This window comes from Macaca nemestrina, chromosome 7 (assembly GCF_043159975.1).
Source record: "Macaca nemestrina isolate mMacNem1 chromosome 7, mMacNem.hap1, whole genome shotgun sequence".
Lineage (NCBI taxonomy): Eukaryota > Metazoa > Chordata > Mammalia > Primates > Cercopithecidae > Macaca > Macaca nemestrina.
The window spans coordinates 129199540-129221481 of record NC_092131.1 but is presented as its reverse complement, the minus strand read 5'-3'; the positions used below and the strand labels follow the sequence as shown (position 1 = coordinate 129221481).

Here is a 21942-nt window from a genome sequence, read left to right as displayed (position 1 = left end):
TGGAATCAGTGTTGAGAGCAGTCTGTAGTCAACAAAACAGTGAAAATGGTTTATCTTTTAGCTTTATTTTGAAGCCAAAATTTACGTTTATTCTTCTTACAGAATAACCAAGCAGATCTAGAGAATGCCACAGAGGTGCTCTCGGGCTACCTTGAACGAGATATTTCCCAAGATTCTCTGCAGGATATAAAGCAGAAAGTACAAGACAAGTACAGGTAATTTTTTTTTTTAAGCTGTTGAATAAAACTTTCTGCCAGTGATGATCTAGTATGCCTTAGTGGTCAAGTTCAGTGATAGTGAAACTAGGTTTAGCATATCCACCAGCTGAGCTGCTGCCATGTTTCTCACAGATTGCTTCTGTCCGTTTGTCACTAAATTGCAGGTAGTAGTACTGGTGAACCATACATAGAGGAGGAATTCAACCATTTATTCTACTGGCTAATTCTACTTCTGTTCAATTATTTAGTTGCTACCTTGCAAGGAAGAAAGAACCCAGAAAGGCCAAGTGGCTTTTAGGATGAGAGTGAGAATTGGATGTTGGTCTTATCCTGGAATCCTATGTATGGGTCATGGCTATTCACAAACGAGCTATGGAAACTTACTTTTTAGAGTTTTTATTGGGGGTGTGTGTGTGTGTGTGTGTGTGTATCTAAGATTGTGTGTGTGTGTGTGTGTGTGTATCTAAGGAGATTGTGTGTGTGTGTGTGTATGTATGTAAGGAGATACTTGTCCTAGGAGTTTTTATTGGGGTGTGTGTGTGTGTGTGTGTGTGTGTGTGTGTGTGTGTATCTAAGGAGATACTTGTCCTAGGAGTTGACTTTTCAAGATGTGCCATCTCTTAAGATAGAGATGCAAAATGTTTGATTTCTCAACATGAAGCTATTTCTCCCAAAGTGACAAATGCTAGTGTCTTTTGAAAGTAGTAGGAAACTTGGGGAGTTTGGAAGACTTGGAGATTTAGTCCTAACCAATATCTTCCCTTCCCTTAGCCAATTTTAACTACTATAATGTGTTCATAGTACTTTTACAGTTAACAAAGATTTTTAAGGACGTGAATAAAGAACCCATGAAATTATTTCTGAACCTGTTTATCTGCAGAACTGTGGGACTGAATTATTTCTAAGGTCCATCAGAACTTGTAACACTTTATTGCTTTAAAATTAATTCCCATGGAATAATGACTTTCAGAAAATACTATTTTAATATTAGAAGCAGTTTGATGTGTCTGTACATCTAGACCTGAACATGTGCCTATTAAAATTTAAAATAGGTGCTTGGTTCCGAGTCTGGATAAACTATAGGGATGCCTTAAAAATAAGTAAATGCCTCTTTTTTTATTATTAGAGGCTGACAACAAGTTTTTTTTTTCTCTTTGATTACAGATACTGTGAGAGTCGACGAAGGGTTTTGTTACAGCATGTGCATGAAGGCTATGAAAAAGATCTGTGGGAGTACATTGAGGACTGAGAATGGCCCTGCATAAAATGAACTCTGAAAACTTTACCATCTAGAGTGCTCATGCAATTAAAACAAAACAAACACAAACAAGGAGGCACTAAGCCTATTCTGACACCACTGGTCTGTAGTACCAGAATTGTTTTGTTAACGGAAAGTTTAAGTAAATTATATTGTAATAAAAAAGGTAGATAAACCATTGTACAACAGTATTCTAGGCCGCCAACAAAAGTGTGACAGACACACTAAAAGCCCTCCAACTTTAACTTGTAACGTAGCTTCATTCTCAAAGCTGACTCCTTTTTTCTTTTTCTTTTTCCTTTTCCTGAGTGTAGTACAGTTAAAATTTCAAACAGCTCCTTGACACTGCTTTTCATGTTCAAACCAGCCATTTTGTTGTACTTTGGTAAAGGACCTCTTCCCCTTCCTCCCCTACACATACAGATACACCCACACACAGACTGACTCTCTTTCTCTCATACCCCAAGGTCATGAGTGAATGATGCTTAGTTCCTTGTAAAGAAAATCGTGGGATGGGGAAGGGGTAGGCAGCAAGAGGATTCAACAAACAAAAAACATAAAAACTTTGTATATGACTTTTAAAACAAGAGGACAACACAGTATTTTTCAAAATTGTATATAGCGCATATGCATGGACAAAGCAAGCGTGGCACGTGTTTGCATAATGTTTAATTACAAAAAAAAATATTTATTCTTTAAAAATCTTCAAGATTATGTCTATTTGCTGTGCATTTTCTTTCAGTTTGCTTATCTTTCCCGGGTTGGGGTTGGGATGAAGGTGTGTTGGTTGAGCACCTCTGGAAGACCTATCTAGAGCTCTTTCACTTTCCTGAGGTTACTTTGCCCTTTCTGGTGTTGGTGTGTCTGTTACTGACCATGGGCCTCATGCCTTGAATTCCTGCTCTTGATCAGGGACAAGGGAGGTCAAGCTCTGAATAAATGCCATGACCTGATTAAGGGCTACAGCAGCGAGTTTTGTTGCTATAGTTCATGAATTAACCTGTTCCCAACCTAATCCCCCTCCATGGCATCATGCCTCTACCCAAGCCTTTGTGTGCCCATGTTACGCACACAGCTGTAGGCTTAAGTTCCCTGTCACATCCAATGGAAGCATTTAAAAATTTCTTTTACTTTTCAGTTTTCCCTTGATTGCTGCTTTGAGCCTTTTCAGATTTTAGTTATGGCTCGTCTGTCACCCCTTCTCTACATTAGGGTGTCAAACAAAATTTTTTGCTTTAAATATAAATAGCCATTCATTTAGTCTCAGATTGTGAATTTAAAATGGCGGATACTGAAATTGCTTGTGTGTGTTGCTGTGGGTTCGGTTCGAAGGCAAACACCCCTAGAACATGATATTCCCATCTAGTGCATTTAAATAGAAATCACTGAGTTTGCTGCTTTTTTTATTGTCAGCACATAGGAGAATTAATAATGCATTTTAGCTGTGATGTCCATTTTTATGAAATTTCTACTAAGAGCTATGTTAAAAGTAAAGGATGGTGGTGGTTTTATTAACTATATACATGTTTAGGCCATTCTGGATGTGGTATTTTTCAACAGGTCAGCATCCGTAAATCTGTCAGTTTTATACAGGAGTATAGAGTGAACTAGGCAACTAGATTAAGAGGTCTAAATATGAAATACCAGTTGAGGCTGAGGACCTCTTCGTCTTCCTTTAAATGTCTTGTGCCTAGGGAGTGTTTACCATTTGTGAGGAAGCTTTGTCTGCTCTTACATTGTACATCCTATTACTCCATTGGGAAGTAGGTTCACTTTCCTCTGGCCTTTTGCCTAAGTTAGGCTTTGCTGAATCAACCCTACTTTTCCTTTTAGAAAAGGTTGTTACAGGAGATGTACTGGCAACTGTTCTTTTCCCATCAAAAATCAGTGAATGTTTGCTGAGTATAAATGCTGCTTCCTTAAACCACTTGTCGCTTTAGGATCAACTTTTCCTGTACCTTTTCTCCTTTCCTCCCTTGCCACCTCAGGTGCAAATCTGAATTCAGTGTCTGCTTCTTCCATATTCTCGTCTCCCTCCCCTCTTCCATATGACATTATTCATATGACATTATTTTACTTCAAATGACATTATCAATCTTAAAAAGACATACATTAAAACTAAGTTTTTTAAAGAAAGCCTAAATTCCTTTCCCTGGTAACTTTGAAAAGCAGTCAGAGTTGCTAGATAGATGTATGTGGCTCCTTTAAAATGCTTTGTGTATTTGTGGTGTTTTAAAAAAAAAAAAAGTCTTACCAGTTAACTTTGCAGTATCTAGGTTTGAGTGTCATAAATCCATGTGTTCCTGTTGCAACAAATACCCCAAAATTGTGTGTGCACTTCATAATACCAGTCTTCACCCGTGGAGGAACAGTGCTTTTTAGAGATGCTTTCTAGTTTCAGTGTTGGCATACTACCTGAGGGTATTGCAGTTGTGGGTGCATTCCCTAATTTGTATGATCAAGATGAACTGGCCCTTTTCTACTTCCAAGCTTTCAACAGATACCACCATATTTGATGGAATTCCCATAGTGAATTGCTTATGTTGTTAGTAGATTCAGTGCACCCAGCTGGGATAGGCAAGCCGTATTATGACAGCTTCCCTGTTTCACCTACATAAGTCGTCTTGTCTGAGGGCTTTATTCACAGTAAGCACCAAGGTCTCCATGTCTTGAGGTCAGTTTCATTCTTTTGAAAAGTGCATGCTTCATTTGAACAATCAGCAGCAGATGGACTTTCAGTGATTTAAAATAAAATTTTGATCCAAAGCTCAGGACACAAAAACCACAGTGGTAAAATTGAGTAGCATATAATATCATCAGACTAAATTATCTGTAATTTTCCACAACCCAGATTGTATGTGTTTTATGTGTGTTTAAATAAATATATTAGATACACATGTGTATACATACACACATACACAACAGATCCAAGCCTGGCTGACTTCATTTGAAATGGTTGAATCTGCAGTGTAATAAAGTGGTTCAACCAGGATTAGGAACTGAAATTTAGTAGAAGAGAGAAAAGGAGTTAATGTAACAAATTCTTTTAGCTACAAACGCTGGTAATAGAGCACTTGGGGGATGGGATGGGGTGGGTTGGTGAGACAATCAGATTGGTAAATTGATTAAATGCTCCTAACCCTGTAATTTTGTGCATAGAGCACCCTGTGCTGTGGAAATAACTGTTCTTAGATTTCATTGTAACTGGACTGTTCAGGTTGCCCAGAGGGAAAGAACATTCCTAATTCTAATAAAATAAACTTTTATTTTGTTATTCCATTAGTTACTTATGTTTATTTTTATAGTTAAAAAATGACTAAAGGGGGCTAATAGCCACCTGTAATGTGTGCCTTATTCACTGTTCCCACTTAATATAAAATGTCTAAATTTGGTTCAGTTTCTTTGGGAACTGTGAATGAGCCCATTCCCCCAACATTTAACTTGGTTAATAAGCTTTCAGAGCATTTTCTGAACGCTTTCCAATTTCTGCATCTCAAATATTGAATTTAAGTTGTTCGTGTTGTAACAGTGATAAAAAAATGCTCAATAGCTCTTTGCCACTTTTTTAAAGAAAATACTTTGAGTCATTCTTAGCTAACCTCAAAACTCCTTCACATTACTTTCATTTTAGCTCACTCTTTTTTTTTTTTTTTTGAGACAGAGTCTCGCTCTGCCGCCCAGGCTGGAGTGCAGTGGCGTGATCTTGGCTCACTGCAAGCTCCGCCTCCCGGGTTCACGCCATTCTCCTGCCTCAGCCTCCCGAGTAGCTGGGACTGCAGGCGCCCGCCACCTCGCCCGGCTAGTTTTTTTGTATTTTTTAGTAGAGACGGGGTTTCACTGTGTCAGCCAGGATGGTCTCGATCTCCTGACCTCGTGATCCGCCCGTCTCGGCCTCCCAAAGTGCTGGGATTACAGGCTTGAGCCACCGCGCCCGGCCTCATTTTAGCTCACTCTTAAAGGTGGTACTGTTATATAGGGATGAAGGGAGAGTTTTCTTAAACCAGGTCCCAAAGTTGAAGATAGTTTGTCGTTCATACTCTGGCCAAGTCCAGGTTTTAGGACAATTTAATTTACTCTTACTTGAATCTGTAATTATGGGAGTTTATCACTTTTCCTCTTCAAAGCACTTCAACTTACTGTCTAAAACAAGTGGAAAAGAAATTGCCTTTTTTTATAAAGGAGGAAGATAAGGCTCACTGAGGTTAAATAACTCACCCAAGTTTTCATTTCCTTCTACCTGAAACTTAACATCATACTACCTCTTTATATCATATTTTGTTATTCTGGTCTCAGAATGACAGTATTCTGTGCCAGGGAAGGTAGTTCTTAACTATATTGTTGTACTTTTAAACCGCATTAAAGACTATTATAAATGCCTATCATTGCTACTGTTAGAGGTTGCTCTATACTATCTCTGATCTTTCATTCGTTGTTGCAGTTTGCAACTAATGTGGCCCTGTGTTTTGCCTAATTGTTAGAAACCATCCATGGATAGAAGAGTAGCCCTTTTCATCTTGCAGATTAAGGTAGGCAGTCCTCATGTGAAGACTGTCACGGTAGTTGAGAATGGTTTAGTATGATTTGCTAAATAGTGCTCAAGTAATTTGCAGTTGGTTTAGTTATTCAAATGAATTTCCATTGTAAAGAATTTTGGATAGTCTGTGGGAAATTGTTACAGGATTTGTTTTGTAACTGATAACAAAATGCACAGAATATCCATATCCATTGGATCTCAGCTTTTGAGGCTTTTAAAAGATGATAAGCAGTGAGTTTTATGAGAAAATTTTGGCTGCTTCAGAAACAGGAAAATGTGTGGGTCCCTCAGATTTTTCATATATCTTTGGGGATAAAGTTGGTTATATCTGGTTTGTTTTAAGGATTTTGCTTCTGTAGTTATCCAAGATCAAATAGCCAACTCAGAAATACTCATTTGGATATCAGTCAAATAGTGCCTACCAGTGGAGTAAACAGACAACTTTTGGGTTTTTAGTTTTTGCTTTTGTGTGGAGTTAAGTCCAATTTTTAGGGCAACTATTGTTGACTTTTCTCTAGGCAGTAGCGTTTAGGGTGGAAAAAAATAATATGAGATATGTGTGAAAAGCAGTTTTCAGGCTATCATTTATTTAGGGCCACAGATGTGCTTATTTAGGACTATTTTCAAGGTAGGAGCCAGTTAGAATTTGTAAATCAGTCACACATTGATATGTAGCAGCCCTATCAATGCCACAACAACCTTATTACCATAGTAATTCAGGGGTCTCAAGTAATCCAGGAGTCTCAAACTGAAATGTCAACAAAAGCCAAGTAAATATTTTAGAAATAGACTGCCCTGGACTATACGGGCTCTGAGAAGAGCCTGTGAAATCTTCTTCATGTGAATTATCTTAAATGTGGGACAAAGAAAAACCGGCCATGGGCAGTTTATTTTCCAGCTTCTATTAGTCTTGGCTTGCAACAATGCCACTGTCCATCTGGCATTACCTAGACCAGTGATACTTAAATTTGTCTGCGAATTGGAATGACTGAGAAGCTTTAAACAATTATTAGTGCCTGAGTCTTACCTTATGGAGATTATGATTTAATAGCTTTGAGTAGGCATCAGTATTTTTTGTAAAGCCCTTTCCGCATTCTCACCCCCTAATTCCAATCGGTGATTCGTGCAGACTAGGTTGAGATCCGTGATCTGGATTGCCTTCTATAGTTGCAAAAAGAGAATATAGGCGAGCAACTGCAGATCATAAGGGACAAAATGATTCAAGGCAAATTGATGGGCTCAGAATAGGGCCTCACTGGAGGCCCTAGTTGAGTGGGTTTTGTGGAATGGTGCCTCCCAAGGGTCTGGTGTGCAGCGCCTGATTTGGTGTTTTGTCGGTTTTCTGGTAAATGGTCCACCTTGGAAAAAATCACAAAACTAAAAGTCTTACCAAGAAGTAGAACTGACAAGCAGCCATGTTGATTGGCAGTACATTCTCTTGCCAAGGGGGAGAAATCTAGGGAAAATAATAGAGTCTGAGCAAAGGAAGTTGACTGGTTATAAGCAAAACTCATTAAAGCTATTTGCATCAAGTCTGCACAATTCCATGAGCACTTAGAGTTCACAAGTTTCCTACTTCTTTCATTCTTTTGATAATCTTGTATTTTTATTTCAAGTGTGGTATAGTAGTAAGAATATTGACACTTTTCAGCCATAGTTTTCCCTTTTGTAAAATGGGAATACTAATAGGAACTGTAATTTGTTGAATGCTTCTTGCCAGATGCCTTACTTTTGTTTGTATCTTCCAAGCAGCCCTAAAGCAAAATGGGCATTGTTACCCTATTTTTATGAGGAAAAACACTCATACACTACTAACTTACTCCAAAGTTACACATTGAGTGTTTAACAGGGCCATGCTTGTCTGATTCCATATGTTCATTCTGTTATGCTGTTGTCTGTTACATAGGAGTATTGTGAGGATCAAAGAACATGTGAAAACAAAACCTAGTTACAATAATAAGCACACCAGTGCTAACTTGGGCAAAAGATAAGGATACAGAGCTGTCTCAGAGATTCCTAAAGGCAGGATGAGATTGTACTGGGAACTAGAAAACCATTTTGGACCCCTAAAATGGTATTGTCTGCCATCTGTACATCATTCTCTTGCGGCTCTTACTGCTGCTTTTCCTGTCAGTTACCCCATAGCTCCGGGCATTACCATGTTAACTGTTCCAGACACATGTAGAGAGAACCAATCAGATCCATGGGGCAGGATCGTCAATACAAGCGTGGATGTTGAGAGCTTAATCAGGAAGGAAAACTTGGAGATCATAGTTAGCTGGGTTCACATAATGGAAATTGACAAAACTGAAATGCCCTTAAGTTTTAATTTTTTAAATATATGTAATGAATTGGTATATGATAGATAATTGTGGCTACTTAGTATTTACCAAATGGTTTGTTTCCATCTTGTTTATTTTTATTTTTTATTTTTTTAAGAGACAGTCTTGCTGTGTTGCCCAGGCTGTACTTGAACTCCTGGGCTCAACCAACCCTTCTGCCTCAGCCTCCTAAGTAGCTGGGATCATAGGCATGTGCCACTGCTTCTAGCTCTTCCATCTCAATCTTATGATGTAGCTACTATTCTCATTTTATAAATAAGAAAATAGAAACTCAAAGAAGATGGGTAGTTTCCCTGAGGTCATCCTGTTAGTAAGTGGCAGAATGAAGTTACAAACCTAGGTTTTATTGGTCGCCACCCACAGTGCCAGGCACTGGCGGTACAGCAGTGAACAAAAGGTCTGTTGGTTTGTCTAAAGCTCTCAACCTTGATTCTGCATGCATTCATTGGATTGCCCAAGACCACTCAACCAGTTAAGATCCGAGCCAGCTCTGCTATTTGACCAGTGTATTATTTTCACCACACTGTATCTGCTTCTCAGTCACCAAAAGCACCTGCTAAAATTATATATAGACTGATTAGGGGACTTCCAACCTAACATTGCCCTGGAAACTTAATTCTTGTCTTGGCTCATCTCTTCAAAACAAATGCCTCTTTTGTTGGTGATCTCAGATACACTGTTCAGAAGTACTCAAAGTATTCCTTTTTTCTCCTCACATTTGAGAGTCACCCTAGCATTTTAATGAATTAAGCAAGCCAGCCCTGCGTTTCCAAACCCTTTCCAGAAGTTCAACCTTACTTACTTTGACCTGATGACATGGGCTTTTAAAAAAATTAGTATTTTTTAGAGGTGGGGTCTCACTGTGTTGCCCAGGCTGGAGTATAATGGCTATTCACAGGCACAATTCGGGGGCACTATTGCCGTGAACTCCAGGACTCAAGCCATCTTCCTGCCACAGCCTCCTGAGTACCTGGGACTATAGGTGCAAGCCACCATGCCCAGCTGACATTGACTTTATGTACATAATATTTCCTCAGCAACAATTTATGTCTTATTTGGCACTTGTAAAACCCTCTTCACTGATTATGCCTGTTTAAAGTTTGGTATTTACTCCAAGTCACCTACCTGCCTTTAGCCATGGAGTATTCAAGTTTCTTTCAGAATGAGAATTTGGAGGGTGATTATGGAAATATAAAACCAGGCCGGGCATGGTGGCTCACACCTTGTAATCCCAGCACTTTGGGAGGCCGAGGCAGGTGGATCACAAGGTCAGGAGTTCGAGACCAGCCTGGCCAATATAGTGAAACCCCATTTCTACTAAAAATACAAAAATTAGCCGGGCATGGTGGCGCACGCCTGTAATCCCAGCTACTCAGGAGGCTGAGGCAGGAGAATCGCTTGCACCCGGGAGGTGGAGGTTACAGTGAGCTAAGATCACGCCACTGCACTCCAGCCTGGGCGACAGAGAGACTGTCTCAAAAAAAATAAAATAATACAAAACCAACTCTTTATGGTAGACAGTTTATGCCCCAGAAAGCTTTTTTAGACTGAAAACGTTTCTATAGATTTCAGATCTCCCTCTGATAGCTAAGATTTGTTTCTGTATAACAGCAGAGTAGTGCCCTATAAGCCAGTTCAGTGCACATTAAATGGCTGTTCTTAGAATTATGAATCTGGGGCATGTGCAGTGATGCTCTAGCTCTCTGGAGTCAGTTGGTCAAGTGGGATTCCTGAGGACTGAGCAAACACACACACAGCAGGATTTTGTCCTAAGTTTTCTTAGGGATCTTATCCCAAAACACCATTACTTGAATTTCCCAGCTTCCTTTTACAGGGAGGCTTCTTTGCTATGTGTACTCCCACCTCTGTATGTCACATCATTTTCTCAGAGGAAGTACAGCATAAAATAATAACCAGCATTTGTAGAGCACTTCTTGTGGGCCTTCTTGGGCAAATAGACATTCTCATGGAATGCTCTAAAATTGTTAAGTTCTTGCACTTGCTCTCAAGTCATTTATAATCTAATTGCTGGTCTTCCTGGTATGAACAAAGATGTTTGCTTGTTAATAAATTCCTACCACATACCCAGACTTGTGGTTTATTTCTATCTAACTAGGGAAAGCACTAAAGAGTTTTCTAGTAAGGAAGAATGATCTGAGTGTCTACCTGCTTTGGAAAAGATGTCTGCTGTGGATAGGAAATGATTTTGTATCCAAAAGTCCTAGTACTAATTTGGAGTGTTGTAAAGGTCAGGGCAGCAAATGCTAGAGAATGGGATTAATGAAAGGTGATAATGTTCTCCATGTCTTTGAATAATTAATTTTTACTCCATTTTGACTAGCTTGCAATAAAGTAGGTTAAGTGCTGTACTTTAAGGAAGTCCATGTACAAGCCAGTGCCTTACAATGGTCAAATGGTTGCTCACTAACCGATGGAAATAAATGACTGTTGTTTCCACAAAATTGCTTTACAGATTCTAAATGCTATCTCTGGGACACTGGATTGTGTGCCCTTTAAGATAAATTCCATAATCAAGGGCCTGGTCCTGAATAGATTGGAGCCCCAAAATCTCACTGAAGCAAACTGATAGTAGGCCAGTAAAGAGTCGGAGACAAACACTCCTGGAATAGGAATCCACTGCTCACCTTTATTTTAAACTGATATGTAGAAATTAATATTATTACAAAATGCACACATCTTAAGTGTTCAGTTTGATGTTTTGACAATTGTATACATCTGTGTAATAATTACCAAAAGAAGACATAAAACATTACACTTAACCCAGAAAGTTCTCAAATACCTTTAAATCACCCCTGAGTGCCTCCCCACTCCAGTGATCATTTCCTGATTTTTATCACTGAAGATTTGTTTTACCTGCTTTTGGATTACATATAAGTGGAATCATATAATAATGTACTCCTTTGATCTGGCTGCTTTCACTGATAATGCTTGAAAGACATCCATATTGTATGTATCAGGACATTGTTCTCTATTGCTGAGTAGTATTTCATTCTATAAATATACCACAATTTGTTTATTCGTTCTCCTAGTGAAGGACTTTTAGGTTGTTTCCAGTTTGGGGCAATTATGAATAAGGATGCTATCGATATTCTTACACAGCCTTTTGTTTGTGTTTTTTGTGGATATATGTTTTCATTTCTCTTGGATAAATAAGAGTAGAAAATTACTGGTTCATATGGTAAGTGCATGTTTATAAGAAACTGCCCTCTTGTTCTCCAAAGTGGTTTTACCATTTTGTACTCCCATCAGTCATGTATGAGAGTTACAGTTGCTTCACATGTCTGTCAGCATTTACATTGTCAGGTTTTTTAATATTAGCCATTTCAGCATATATTAAATAACTGATTTTAATTTATATTTCCCAGATGATTAATGATGTTGAGCACTTTTTCATATGCTTATTTTTCATTTGTATATCTTTGATGAAGTGTCTTTCATGTCTTTTCTCATTTTAAAGTTGGATGTCTTTTTATTGTAGGTATTATTTGTATTTTGGATATAAATCCTTTGATGGATAGATATGCTATGATTTTTTTTTAAAGACTGTATTCACTTATTGGGATCTTTTGATGAACAAATTTTTTTGATAAAATCCACTTTATCAGTTTTTTTATTTTATGGTTTTATGACCTCAAAGTCACAAAGAACATTTTTTCTTCTAGAAGTTTTATGGTTTGGAATTTTATGTTTAGGTCTGTGATCCATCTCAAATTAATTTTTGTGAACAGAATGAGGTTTGATTTTTTTCCAACATGGATATACAGTTGTTCCAGCAACATTTACTTAAAAAGACTTTCCTTTATCCATGAGATTGACTTGGTACCTTGGTTAAAAATTGATCACATGTGTGTGTGTGTATTTCTACATTTTCTGTTCTGGTCCATTAATCTATTTGTATATCCTTACATCAGTACCACACTTTGGATTATTGCAGCTTTCTAGTAACTCTTTAAATTAGTAAGTCCTTCCGTTTTTTATTTTTCAAGATTGCTTTGGTTATTCTTGATTCTTTGGATTGTCATAAAAGTTTTAGAATGAGCTCATCTTGTTTTTCAAACTTAGCTGTGCTGGGTGAGCTGTGTTCATGCCACTGCATTCCAGCTTGGGTGACAGCAAGACCCTGTCTTAAAAAATAAATACACAGGCTGGGCGCGGTGGCTCAAACCTGTAATCCCAGCACTTTGGGAGGCCGAGACAGGCGGATCACGAGGTCAGGAGATCGAGACCATCCTGGCTAACACGGTGAAACCCCGTCTCTACTAAAAAATACAAAAAACTAGCAGGGCGAGGTGCCGGGCGCCTGTAGTCCCAGCTACTGGGGAGGCTGAGGCAGGAGAATGGTGTGAACCCGGGAGGCGGAGCTTGCAGTGAGCTGAGATCTGGCCACTGCACTCCAGCCTGGGCAACAGAGCGAGACTCTGTCTAAAATAAATAAATAAATAAACAAATATATAAATAACTGCTAGAATCTTGATATGGGGTTTTGTTGAGTCTATAGGTCAATTTAGAATGAACATTTTAATAGTATTGAGTCAGCTAATCCATGAACATATTAGGTCTTGTCATTTATTTAGGTATTAAATTTTTTGCTCAGCGATGTTTTGTAGCTTCCCTTGCATAAGACTTGCATATCTTACATTAGACTTTTTCTTAAGCATTTGGTTTTTAAAATATTTTTAATTTTTTTTTCTTTTTTGAGATGGAGTTTTGCTCTTGTTGGTCACCATGCCTGGCTAATTATCATTTTCAGGCTGTTTGTTGCTAGTATCTAGAAATACAATTGATTTTTTGTTTGTTTGTTTAGAGATGGGTCTCACTATGTTGCCCAGGTTGGTCTCAATCTCCGGAGCTCAAGGGATTCTCATGCCTCAGCCACCCAAGTAGCTGGGGCTTTAGGCATGTGCCAGTGCGCCTGGCTGATTTTTGTATGCTGATCTTGAATCGTGCCACCTTGCTAAATTCATTTATTCTAGAAATGGTTCTTATAGATTCCATACAGTTTTATATTAAATATATACACAACAGTGTAGTTTGCAAATAATGCCTCTCTGCACTGGCTACAATATCTAGTGCAATGTTTAACGTGTGGTGAGAACAGACACCTCACCTTGTTCTCTCAATCTTAGGGATAAAGATTTTAACATTTCATCACTAAGTATAATGTTAACTGTAAGTTTTTCACAGAACAGCCTGAAGTTGTTCTTTTCTATTTCTAATTTGTTGAGAATTTTTATTAGGAAGGGTTGTTAAATTTTGTGAGATGCGTTTTTAGCTTCTAATAAGATTATTATGTATTTCTCTTTTTTATTTTGTTAAGATGGTATGTTATAGGAGTTGTCAAACAGTGGCCCATGGGCCCCATCCAGCCCGTGGACAGTTTTGTTGTTGGTTTAGAGACAGTCTTACTCTGTTGCTCAGGCTGCCAGGCTGGAGCGCAATGACATGATCATAGCTCACTGCAGCCTTGAGCTCCTGGACTCAAGCAATCCTCCTGCCTCAGCCTCCTGAGTAACTAGGACTACAGGTGCATGTCACCACACCAGGCCAATTTAAGAAATTTTTTGTAGGTCTTGCCGTGTTGCCCATGATGGCCTCAAACTCCTGGCCTCAAGCACTCCTCCTGCCTTGGCCTCTCAGAGTGCTGAGATTAGAGGTGTGAGCCAGCACACTTGGCTCCCATGGACTGTTTTTGTTTTTGTTTTGAGACAGGGTCTCTGTCACCCAGGCTGGAGTGTGGTGGCATGAATGTGGTTCACTGCAGCCTCAACTTTCCTGGCTCCAGCGATCATCCTGCCTCAGCCTCCTGAGTAGCTGGGACCACAGGTGCGCCACCACACCTGGCTAATTTTTCTTTTTACTTTTTGTAGACATGGAGTCTTGATATGTTGCCCAGATTGATCTGGAACTCCTAGGCTCAAGTGATCCTCCTGCCTTGCCCTCCCAAAGTGTTGGCATTACAGGCACGAGACACAGTGCCCAGCCTATTGCAGTGTTTTTTGTTTTTTTCTGGTTTTTTGTCTTTGTTTTTGTTTTTTTGAGACTGAGTCTTGCTCTGTCGCCCAGGCTAGGGTGCAGTGGTGCGATCTGCAACCTCTGCCTCCCAAGTTTAAGCGATTCTCTTGCCTCAGCCTCCCAAGTAGGTGGGATTATAGGCACATGTCACCAAGCCCAGCTAACTTTTATATATTTAGTAGAAACAGGGTTTCACCATATTGGCCAGGCTGGTCTTGAACTCCTGACCTCAGGTGATCTGCCCACCTTGGCCTCCCAAAGTGCTGGGATTACAGGTGTGAGCCATTGTGCCTGGTCCTGTTGCAGTTTTTATTAGAGATGAGTTCTCTCAGCTTTTGTCTATTAGAGAATGTCCTTCCTTTTATTTCTAAGGGGTATTTTAGTTGGATATAGGATTCTATGTTGACCTTTTATTTCTTCTTTCAGTACTTTAAAGAAGTTATTTTATTGTACTCAGGCCTCATTTGTTTCTGGTGAGAAGTCATTCATCATTTTAATTTTTATTTCCCTTTCCATAATGTGTGGTTGTTCTCAATGGCTGCATCTGTGCATTATATTTACTTTTCAGCAGATTGACTAGGTATGTCTAGGTATGTTTTTCTTTGTATAGAGTTTACTGAACTTCTTGGATCTGTGTTGATGTCTTTCATTAATATTGGTTCTTTCTTGGCCATTATGTGTTTACATTTTTCTCTTGTCTCATACTTTCTTGCTTCTCCTCTTTGGAGATTCTAGTTACATGTATATTAGATGATTTGATATAAACCTACAGATCTCAGATGATTTTTCCCCTGCCCTGTTTTCTTTTTGTTTTCAGTTTGGATACTTTCCGTTTAACCATCTTTAGGTTTTTTGATGCTTTCCAATGTTAACCTGTTAAACTTGTAATTCTCCATTTAAAATTTTTTGGTTTTACTTATTCATGAATACATAGTTGCACTGAATTATTTTTAATTTTTTTCTAATATTTTTATTTCTAGCATTTTATTATATTTGTATAATTACCATTTTCTGCTGAAGTTTCCTATTTCTTCATGCATGTTTTCCACATTTTCCACTCTACTTTTTAACATTTTAATCAGTTATTTTGTTGGTTTTTTCCCTTGTATCAGTTATTTTAAAGATCCAAACTGATAATTCAACATCCGGGTCTTTTCTAGTTCTATTTCTGTTGAGCCCTTCCTCTCCCTTACCATGAATCTTATTTTCTTGCTTTTGATGACTTGTATATTTGATTTCATGATGAACATTTTATGTTGGAAAAAAAAAAAGAGAGAGAGAGAAATTGAAGCAAATATTTACTTCCAAAACAGGGCATGCCCTTTGTATTTTTTTTCAGGCCACTTGAATGGTGGCTCAATGTGATGTATATGAATTCTCGATTGGGGCTTCATTGCAGTTTTAGTTTAGTTTGATTCAGTTTACCTCTAGCTTCAAATATTTTGAATGAAGGTAGAATCAGAACTCTCATATCACCAGGATCTGAGTTTTGGGCGTTGGCAAGATTCCAGAGATCTTACTTTGCTTCATAGCTAAGCCACCAGCTTTTATTAACGTGGGAGATCTTTCCCTGCTTTACAACCTTGCTGCCAGGATTTTTTTTTATCAATGAGCTGGGGACAGGAGGATATTTTTCTTAGCTCTCATGCATGCCCTGCCCTTTTGTAGAGGAATGTCCACAATGCCTAGGGATGGGTTTCTTAGCATTTGTGACCCCACTTAGCCTCCAAGAGTACTTCTGTTGGATTTCACATCAATCCTGCCTCCCCTTTCATCTTTAAAGGGTATTTTGCCCTTGGGAGAAGTCAAGCTCTCTCAGCTTTCCTTCTGTTATCTGCAACTTCAGTGTACTACACACTCCTGTACCTGGTTATCATCTAAGGGGTAAGATTGGTGGGAAGCCTTCCTCTGTGGATTTGGGTCCTCTAGGTTCTAATGTCAAACCAGCCTCCAAGGGGTTGTGAAAATTTTGTTAAATTCCAAGAGGTTTCTTTTCTCCCCCTATAGTATTCCTCTTCCTACCGTAGTTGAACTAGGAAGAACAACAGCTAGGGGGTCTGTTCTCTCCTATGAAGGAGTTGGCACTTTCTGGAGTTTGGATCATTTAGGTTTCTTTGGTTTTTGTTTTTGTTTTGAGACAGGGTCTCACTCTTACCCAGCTTGGAGTACAGCCTGTAGTGATCTCAGCTCACTACAACCTCTGCCTGCCTGGCTCAATGGATCCTCCCACCTCAGCCTCCTGAGCAGCTGGGACTACAGGCGTGTACCACCACACTCGGCTAATTTTTGTATTTTTTGTCAAGACAGGGTTTTGCCATGTTGCCCAGGCTGATCGCCAACCTCTGAGCTTAAGCGATCTGCCTGCCTCGGTGCCCCAAAGTCCTGGGGTTACAGGCATAAACCACTGTACCCAACCTAGATTTCTTTGTGTCCTTAGCTTTCTGATGAGTTAAACATATTTTTTATTTTCTAGCTAATCTGGCCTTTTGTTGTTGTTTGCTAGAGTGGGAGGTATATTCCCTTGTGACTTTCTTCATATCAGTAGTGGATTTCAGAAAGTTAATTTTTTTAATAAAAAAATTTTTTTAGGTCAGGCGCAGTGTCTCACGCCTGTAATCCCAGCACTTTGGGAGGCCAAGGCAGGTGGATCACCTGAGATCAGGAATTTGAGACCAGCCTGGCCAACATAGTGAAACCCCAACTCTACTAAAAATACTAAAATTATCTGGGTGTGGTGGTGGGTGCCTGTAATCCCAGCTACTTGGGAGGCTGAGTCAGGAGAATCGCTTGAACCTGGGAGGCGGAGGTTGCAGTGAGCTGAGATTGTGCCACTGCACTCCAATCTGGGTGACAGAGCAAGACTCCCTCTCAAAAAAAAAAAAATTTTTTTTTTGAAACAGGTCTGACTCCACCCTGGCTGGAGTGCCATGACACGATCATAGCTCACTGCTGGCTTGACCTTCTGGGCTCAAGTGATCCTCCTGCCTCAGCCTCTTGAATAGCTGGGACCACAGGCATGTGCCACCATGCCTGGCTAATTTTTTTGTTTTTTTTTCTTGGTAGGGTTGAGGTCTCGCTATGTTGCCTGTGATCCTCCTGCCTTGGTTTTCCAAAGTGGTGGGATTAAAGGCATGAGCCACCACACCCGGTTAGGAATGGGAGTTTAAACAATGGTTTTATTTGCACATTTCATTAGCTAGTATTTTTTTCCTTTTTTGAGACAGAGTCTGGCCCTGTTGCCCAGGCTGGACTTCAATGGCACAATCTAGGCTCATTGTAACCTCTGCCTCTTGGCTTCAAGTGATTCTCGTGCCTCAGCCTCCTGAGTAGCTGGGATTACAGGCACCCACCACCACACCCAGCTAATTTTTGTATTTTTAGTAGAGACAGCGTTTCACCATGTTGGCCAGGCTGGTCTCAAACTCCTGACCTCAGTTGATCCAGCCACCTCAGCCTCCCAAAGTGCTGGGATTACAGGTGTGAGCCATCACGCGTGGCCTCATTAACAGTTTTTAAAATTAAAAGTACCTATAACTTTTGTAGAATCATAAAGAAAAGCAACACCTTCCCATCTTAACTCCCCTAGTGCCTCTACTCCCTCCACAGAGACAAATATCTTAGCAGTTTGTTGTGTTTTCTTTTCCAAATTGTATTTCTAAAATGTGTCAATATCTTTTCCCTTATTTTTTTATTTTTTGTAGAGACAGGGGGGTCTCACTGTGTTGCCTAGACTGGTCTCAAACTCCTGGCCTCCTACCTTGGCTTCCCACGGTTCTGGCATGAGCTACTGCACCTGGTGTCCTCCTTGTTATTCTTTAAAACCTGAATGGAAGCATACTATATTTTCTACACTCCTTTCATGTAACTATTTTAACAACCTGAGGACTTTTAGAGGCTGCATAGTATGTCTTAGTATAGATGTATCTTAGTTTATTTAAACAGTTACTGGTGATGGACGTTCCCGTATTTCCAGTATTTTTTCTCACAAACAATGCAGTATTATGCCTTTGCCCACATTCACCATTGATTGCTATTGAGTATATCTGTAGTATCAAGAATGGGCATACTGAAAATGCTTCATGAAGTCCACTGAAGCTTCATATTATTTTGAAGTGATATTTCCCAAAGTGTTGGCTGAACTCTCAAGAGTTTGTGGTATAGGGTTCGGGAGGACTGGACACTTCCAAAGAGGCATAAGGTGCTACAGACTTGCCCAGCAGGTGGCATCAGAACAAAGCTGGCTACGGACCTTGTCAGTACAAATGATAGAGCATTAAAAATGTAAAAACTCAACTGTAGCTCCTTATTTATGCATATATTGGGGATGCTGAAAAGTTACCGATGCCTGATTCCTCTTCTATGTCCTCAGCCCCCACCATAAAAATAGATAAATGCCATTTTTTTTTTTTTTTTTTTTTTTGTATGCCCAGCACAGCTCTATGATTTGAACGATGTTGATGAGCAGGGTCACATTTGAGGAGATTTGCTAAGGGAAATAAAGATCCATCTGTGACACAAGAAACATGTTTTATGTGATTTCTGGGATTTTCCTGTGAAGATACTTTTTGTTTGTTTGTTTGTTTTACAGTGGATCTCACTCTGTCACACAGGCTGGAGTTCAGGAGTGCAATCATAGCTCACTGTAACCTTGAACTCCTGGGCTCAGGAGATCCTCTGTCCTCAGTCTCCCAAGTAGCTAGGACTACAAGCACATGCCACCATGCCTGGCTCATTTTAAAATTTTTTGTAGAGACGGGTCTCACTATGTTGCCGAGGCTGGTATTGAACTCCTGGTATTGAACTCCTGGGCTCAACTCCTCCTGCCTCAGCCTCCCAAAGTGTTGGGATTACAGGTGTGAACCACAGTATCCAACCTATTATGTTTTTTAAAAAGAGATTTTTCTAATTATTTATATAATTAAAGCACCTTAAGTTTAGTGATTGCAATTTGAGAAACCAATGTCCTTTCTTATTAAAAAGGCCCTTGTACAGAAAGTGCTCTATTTTCCTCACAAGATCTGGGGTCAAAGGAGAGATTTTGAAACATTATAGCAATGGCTTCTAGTTACTGAATAAAGAATGTCATTTGCTCCTCACAGGACCCCTTTCAGGGGAATTTTATATATTGGGAAACAGCCTCATGAGCTTTCTACAAACATCTTTGTCCTTGAGTCTTCCCATTTCAGCAATTGGCTGTACCACTCATCCAGCAGCTTTCAAAGTTAGAAATGTGGCAATCTTCCTTTAACATCCATTTCCCTTTCCATCATTCCCCCATATCCAATTCTGTGTATTGGAGGTTTTCCCACCTCTAAACTTGAGAATCCATTTACTTTTTCTCCATCTCCTTTGCCATCACACTAGTCCAAGTGAAGGGTTTCATCGTCTCATTTGCAGTATCCTTTAGTTTACGTTAGATTATCAATTTTTGTCCCCCTCCCAATTCAGTCTCTACTCATGAGCTAACATGAGTTTATAAAGTGTTCATTCTGACCATGCCATTCCTTGCTCAAACTTCTCTAGTGCCTTCCCAATAATTTTATTACAATAAAATTCCTCATATGGCCTTTGTGGATCTGCACTCTACCTCTTCTCCTATTGCAACCAACCCTTTTACCTTTTTCTCTTTTCACACTGGTCTTCATTCTGTGCTGCAAACTGGCTGAGTTTCTTCCATCCTCAGGGCCTTTTGCACAAATTCTTCCTTTGCCTTAGAATTCTTTCCTGGCCTGCACACCTCTTCATCCCCTTTCCCTAAGCTAATGCCTTACCCTTTAGGTCTCATTTTAAACATCTCTTACCCAGGAAAAGTTTCCCTGTCCAAACAAGTCTAGATTGGTTCCCCTTTGTTTGTTCTAACCGTTCTATATTTCTCCTTCTTAGCATTTATCACAATTCTTGATATGTTGTCCTTTTCATTTTCTCAGTCTCTATTATTGGAGTAGGTAACACATCCATATAGTACAAAATTCAAAGTGTATTAAAGGTATAGAGTAAAAAGTCTTCTCTTCCCTGTCCCCCTGCTACCCAGTTCTCCTCTTTAGAAGCACTTTTAGCATTTTGAATATCCTTCCCGAAATATTTTCTAAGTATACAAGCAATTATGTATATAATATTCCTCTTGATTTTTGCCTTTTATTAATACAGATACTATATGCATTTTCTGCACTTTGTTAATAATGTATCTTGGCAATTATTCTATATTAATATGTAAATAGTTGCCTCTTTCTTTTTCATGCACCATATAGTATGGACTTTTATTTAACCTCTCTCTAGGTTGGTTTTAGGCATTGGTTATTACAAATAATGCTGCATTGAATATCTTTGTATGTAAAGTCATTTCCCATGTCTATGCCTATAGAATAAATTACTAGAATTGAAATAATTAAGTTAAAGATTATGTGCATTTTTAATTTTGATAGTTACTGCCAAAGTGCTCTCAATGGAAGTTTTACCAATTCCCACTAGTGAATGCATTTGTCCTCACAATTACGTCAGTGAAATTTTTGTTCTTTGCCAATGCAAGAAATGGAAAGTATCTCTTGGAAACTAATTTGCATGTTTTTTTTTCCTTGCACAGTTATATTTTCATATGTTAAAGAGCCATTTGTATTTCTTGGTGAACTGTTCATAAACTTTGCTTAGTTATTATCTAATGTCTGACTAATTTGCTACACTCTAAATTCCCAATTCATACTGAAGTATCGCCCTTGCAATTTAGATGTACAATCTTCCTCTTCAGTGGTTTCCACACCAAAAAATCCACAGGCTCCTGAATTTTATATGGGCCTAAGAGTCTTACTGAAAATTGGAAGTCTTAAGGTGTAGTCCATTTTATGCAGTGTGAGGCCTTTCATGTTCTGAAATGTACCACTCTTGACTGACTTTTTCTTCTTCACCCTGTCCAGCACTGTGCCCTTATTATCAAGATAAATGTTCCCCTTTCTGCCAGGAAACGTTCTGACCTTACCCTGGTCCCTCAAGGACTCTCCTTCTCCCCCAAATTAACTTTCAAGGAGTTTCTCCAACCCCAAATGGCACCTTCCTGAAAAGATTTCTAGTGGATACTGTTTTCTCTACCTCACTACGGATGTATTTTGCTGCTTGGCTCTCCTCTCCACTTTGCTATGGCAAACATTTTTTTCCAGAAATATATCAAATAAAATGAACATGTGGCCCCTTGTGGTGATTTTTGTTGGGATCCCTGGTATTGATTTCTTCTAGTTTAGATAATTCCACCGTGGCAAGCTTTTATTCCTAGCATACAGCTCATAAGGAGAATGTAAGCCACTTGGTGTTATTAATGCTAAAATAGTAAACAAGAACACAAAATTTGCTAGATTAGAAGTGGATTTTTTTTTTTCCAGGCCGGGCACAGTGGCTTATGCTTGTAATTCCAGCAGTTTCAGAGGCTGAGGCAGGCAGATTGCTTTGAGCTCACGAGTTCGAGACCAGCCTGGGCAACACAGCGAAACCCTGTCTGTACAAGGGTAATTTTATGAAAAAATTAGCCAGGTGTGGTGGCACACACCTGTGGTCCCAGCTACTGGGGAGGCT

General features: G+C 39.3%; 1 protein-coding gene across 2 annotated transcripts in view; it reads left to right on the top strand.

Moving 5' to 3' along the window:
- Nucleotides 1-21942, top strand: part of LOC105492983 (ariadne RBR E3 ubiquitin protein ligase 1) — a 148480-nt gene that overhangs the window by 109605 nt on the left and 16933 nt on the right. For both annotated transcript variants that reach the window (XM_071101104.1, XM_071101105.1), the window contains 2 exons: nt 103-215; nt 1383-21900. In XM_071101104.1, the coding sequence (XP_070957205.1) occupies nt 103-215; nt 1383-1467 (198 nt within the window). In that variant the 3' untranslated portion in view covers nt 1468-21900. The remainder of the gene's footprint in view (nt 1-102; nt 216-1382; nt 21901-21942) is intronic.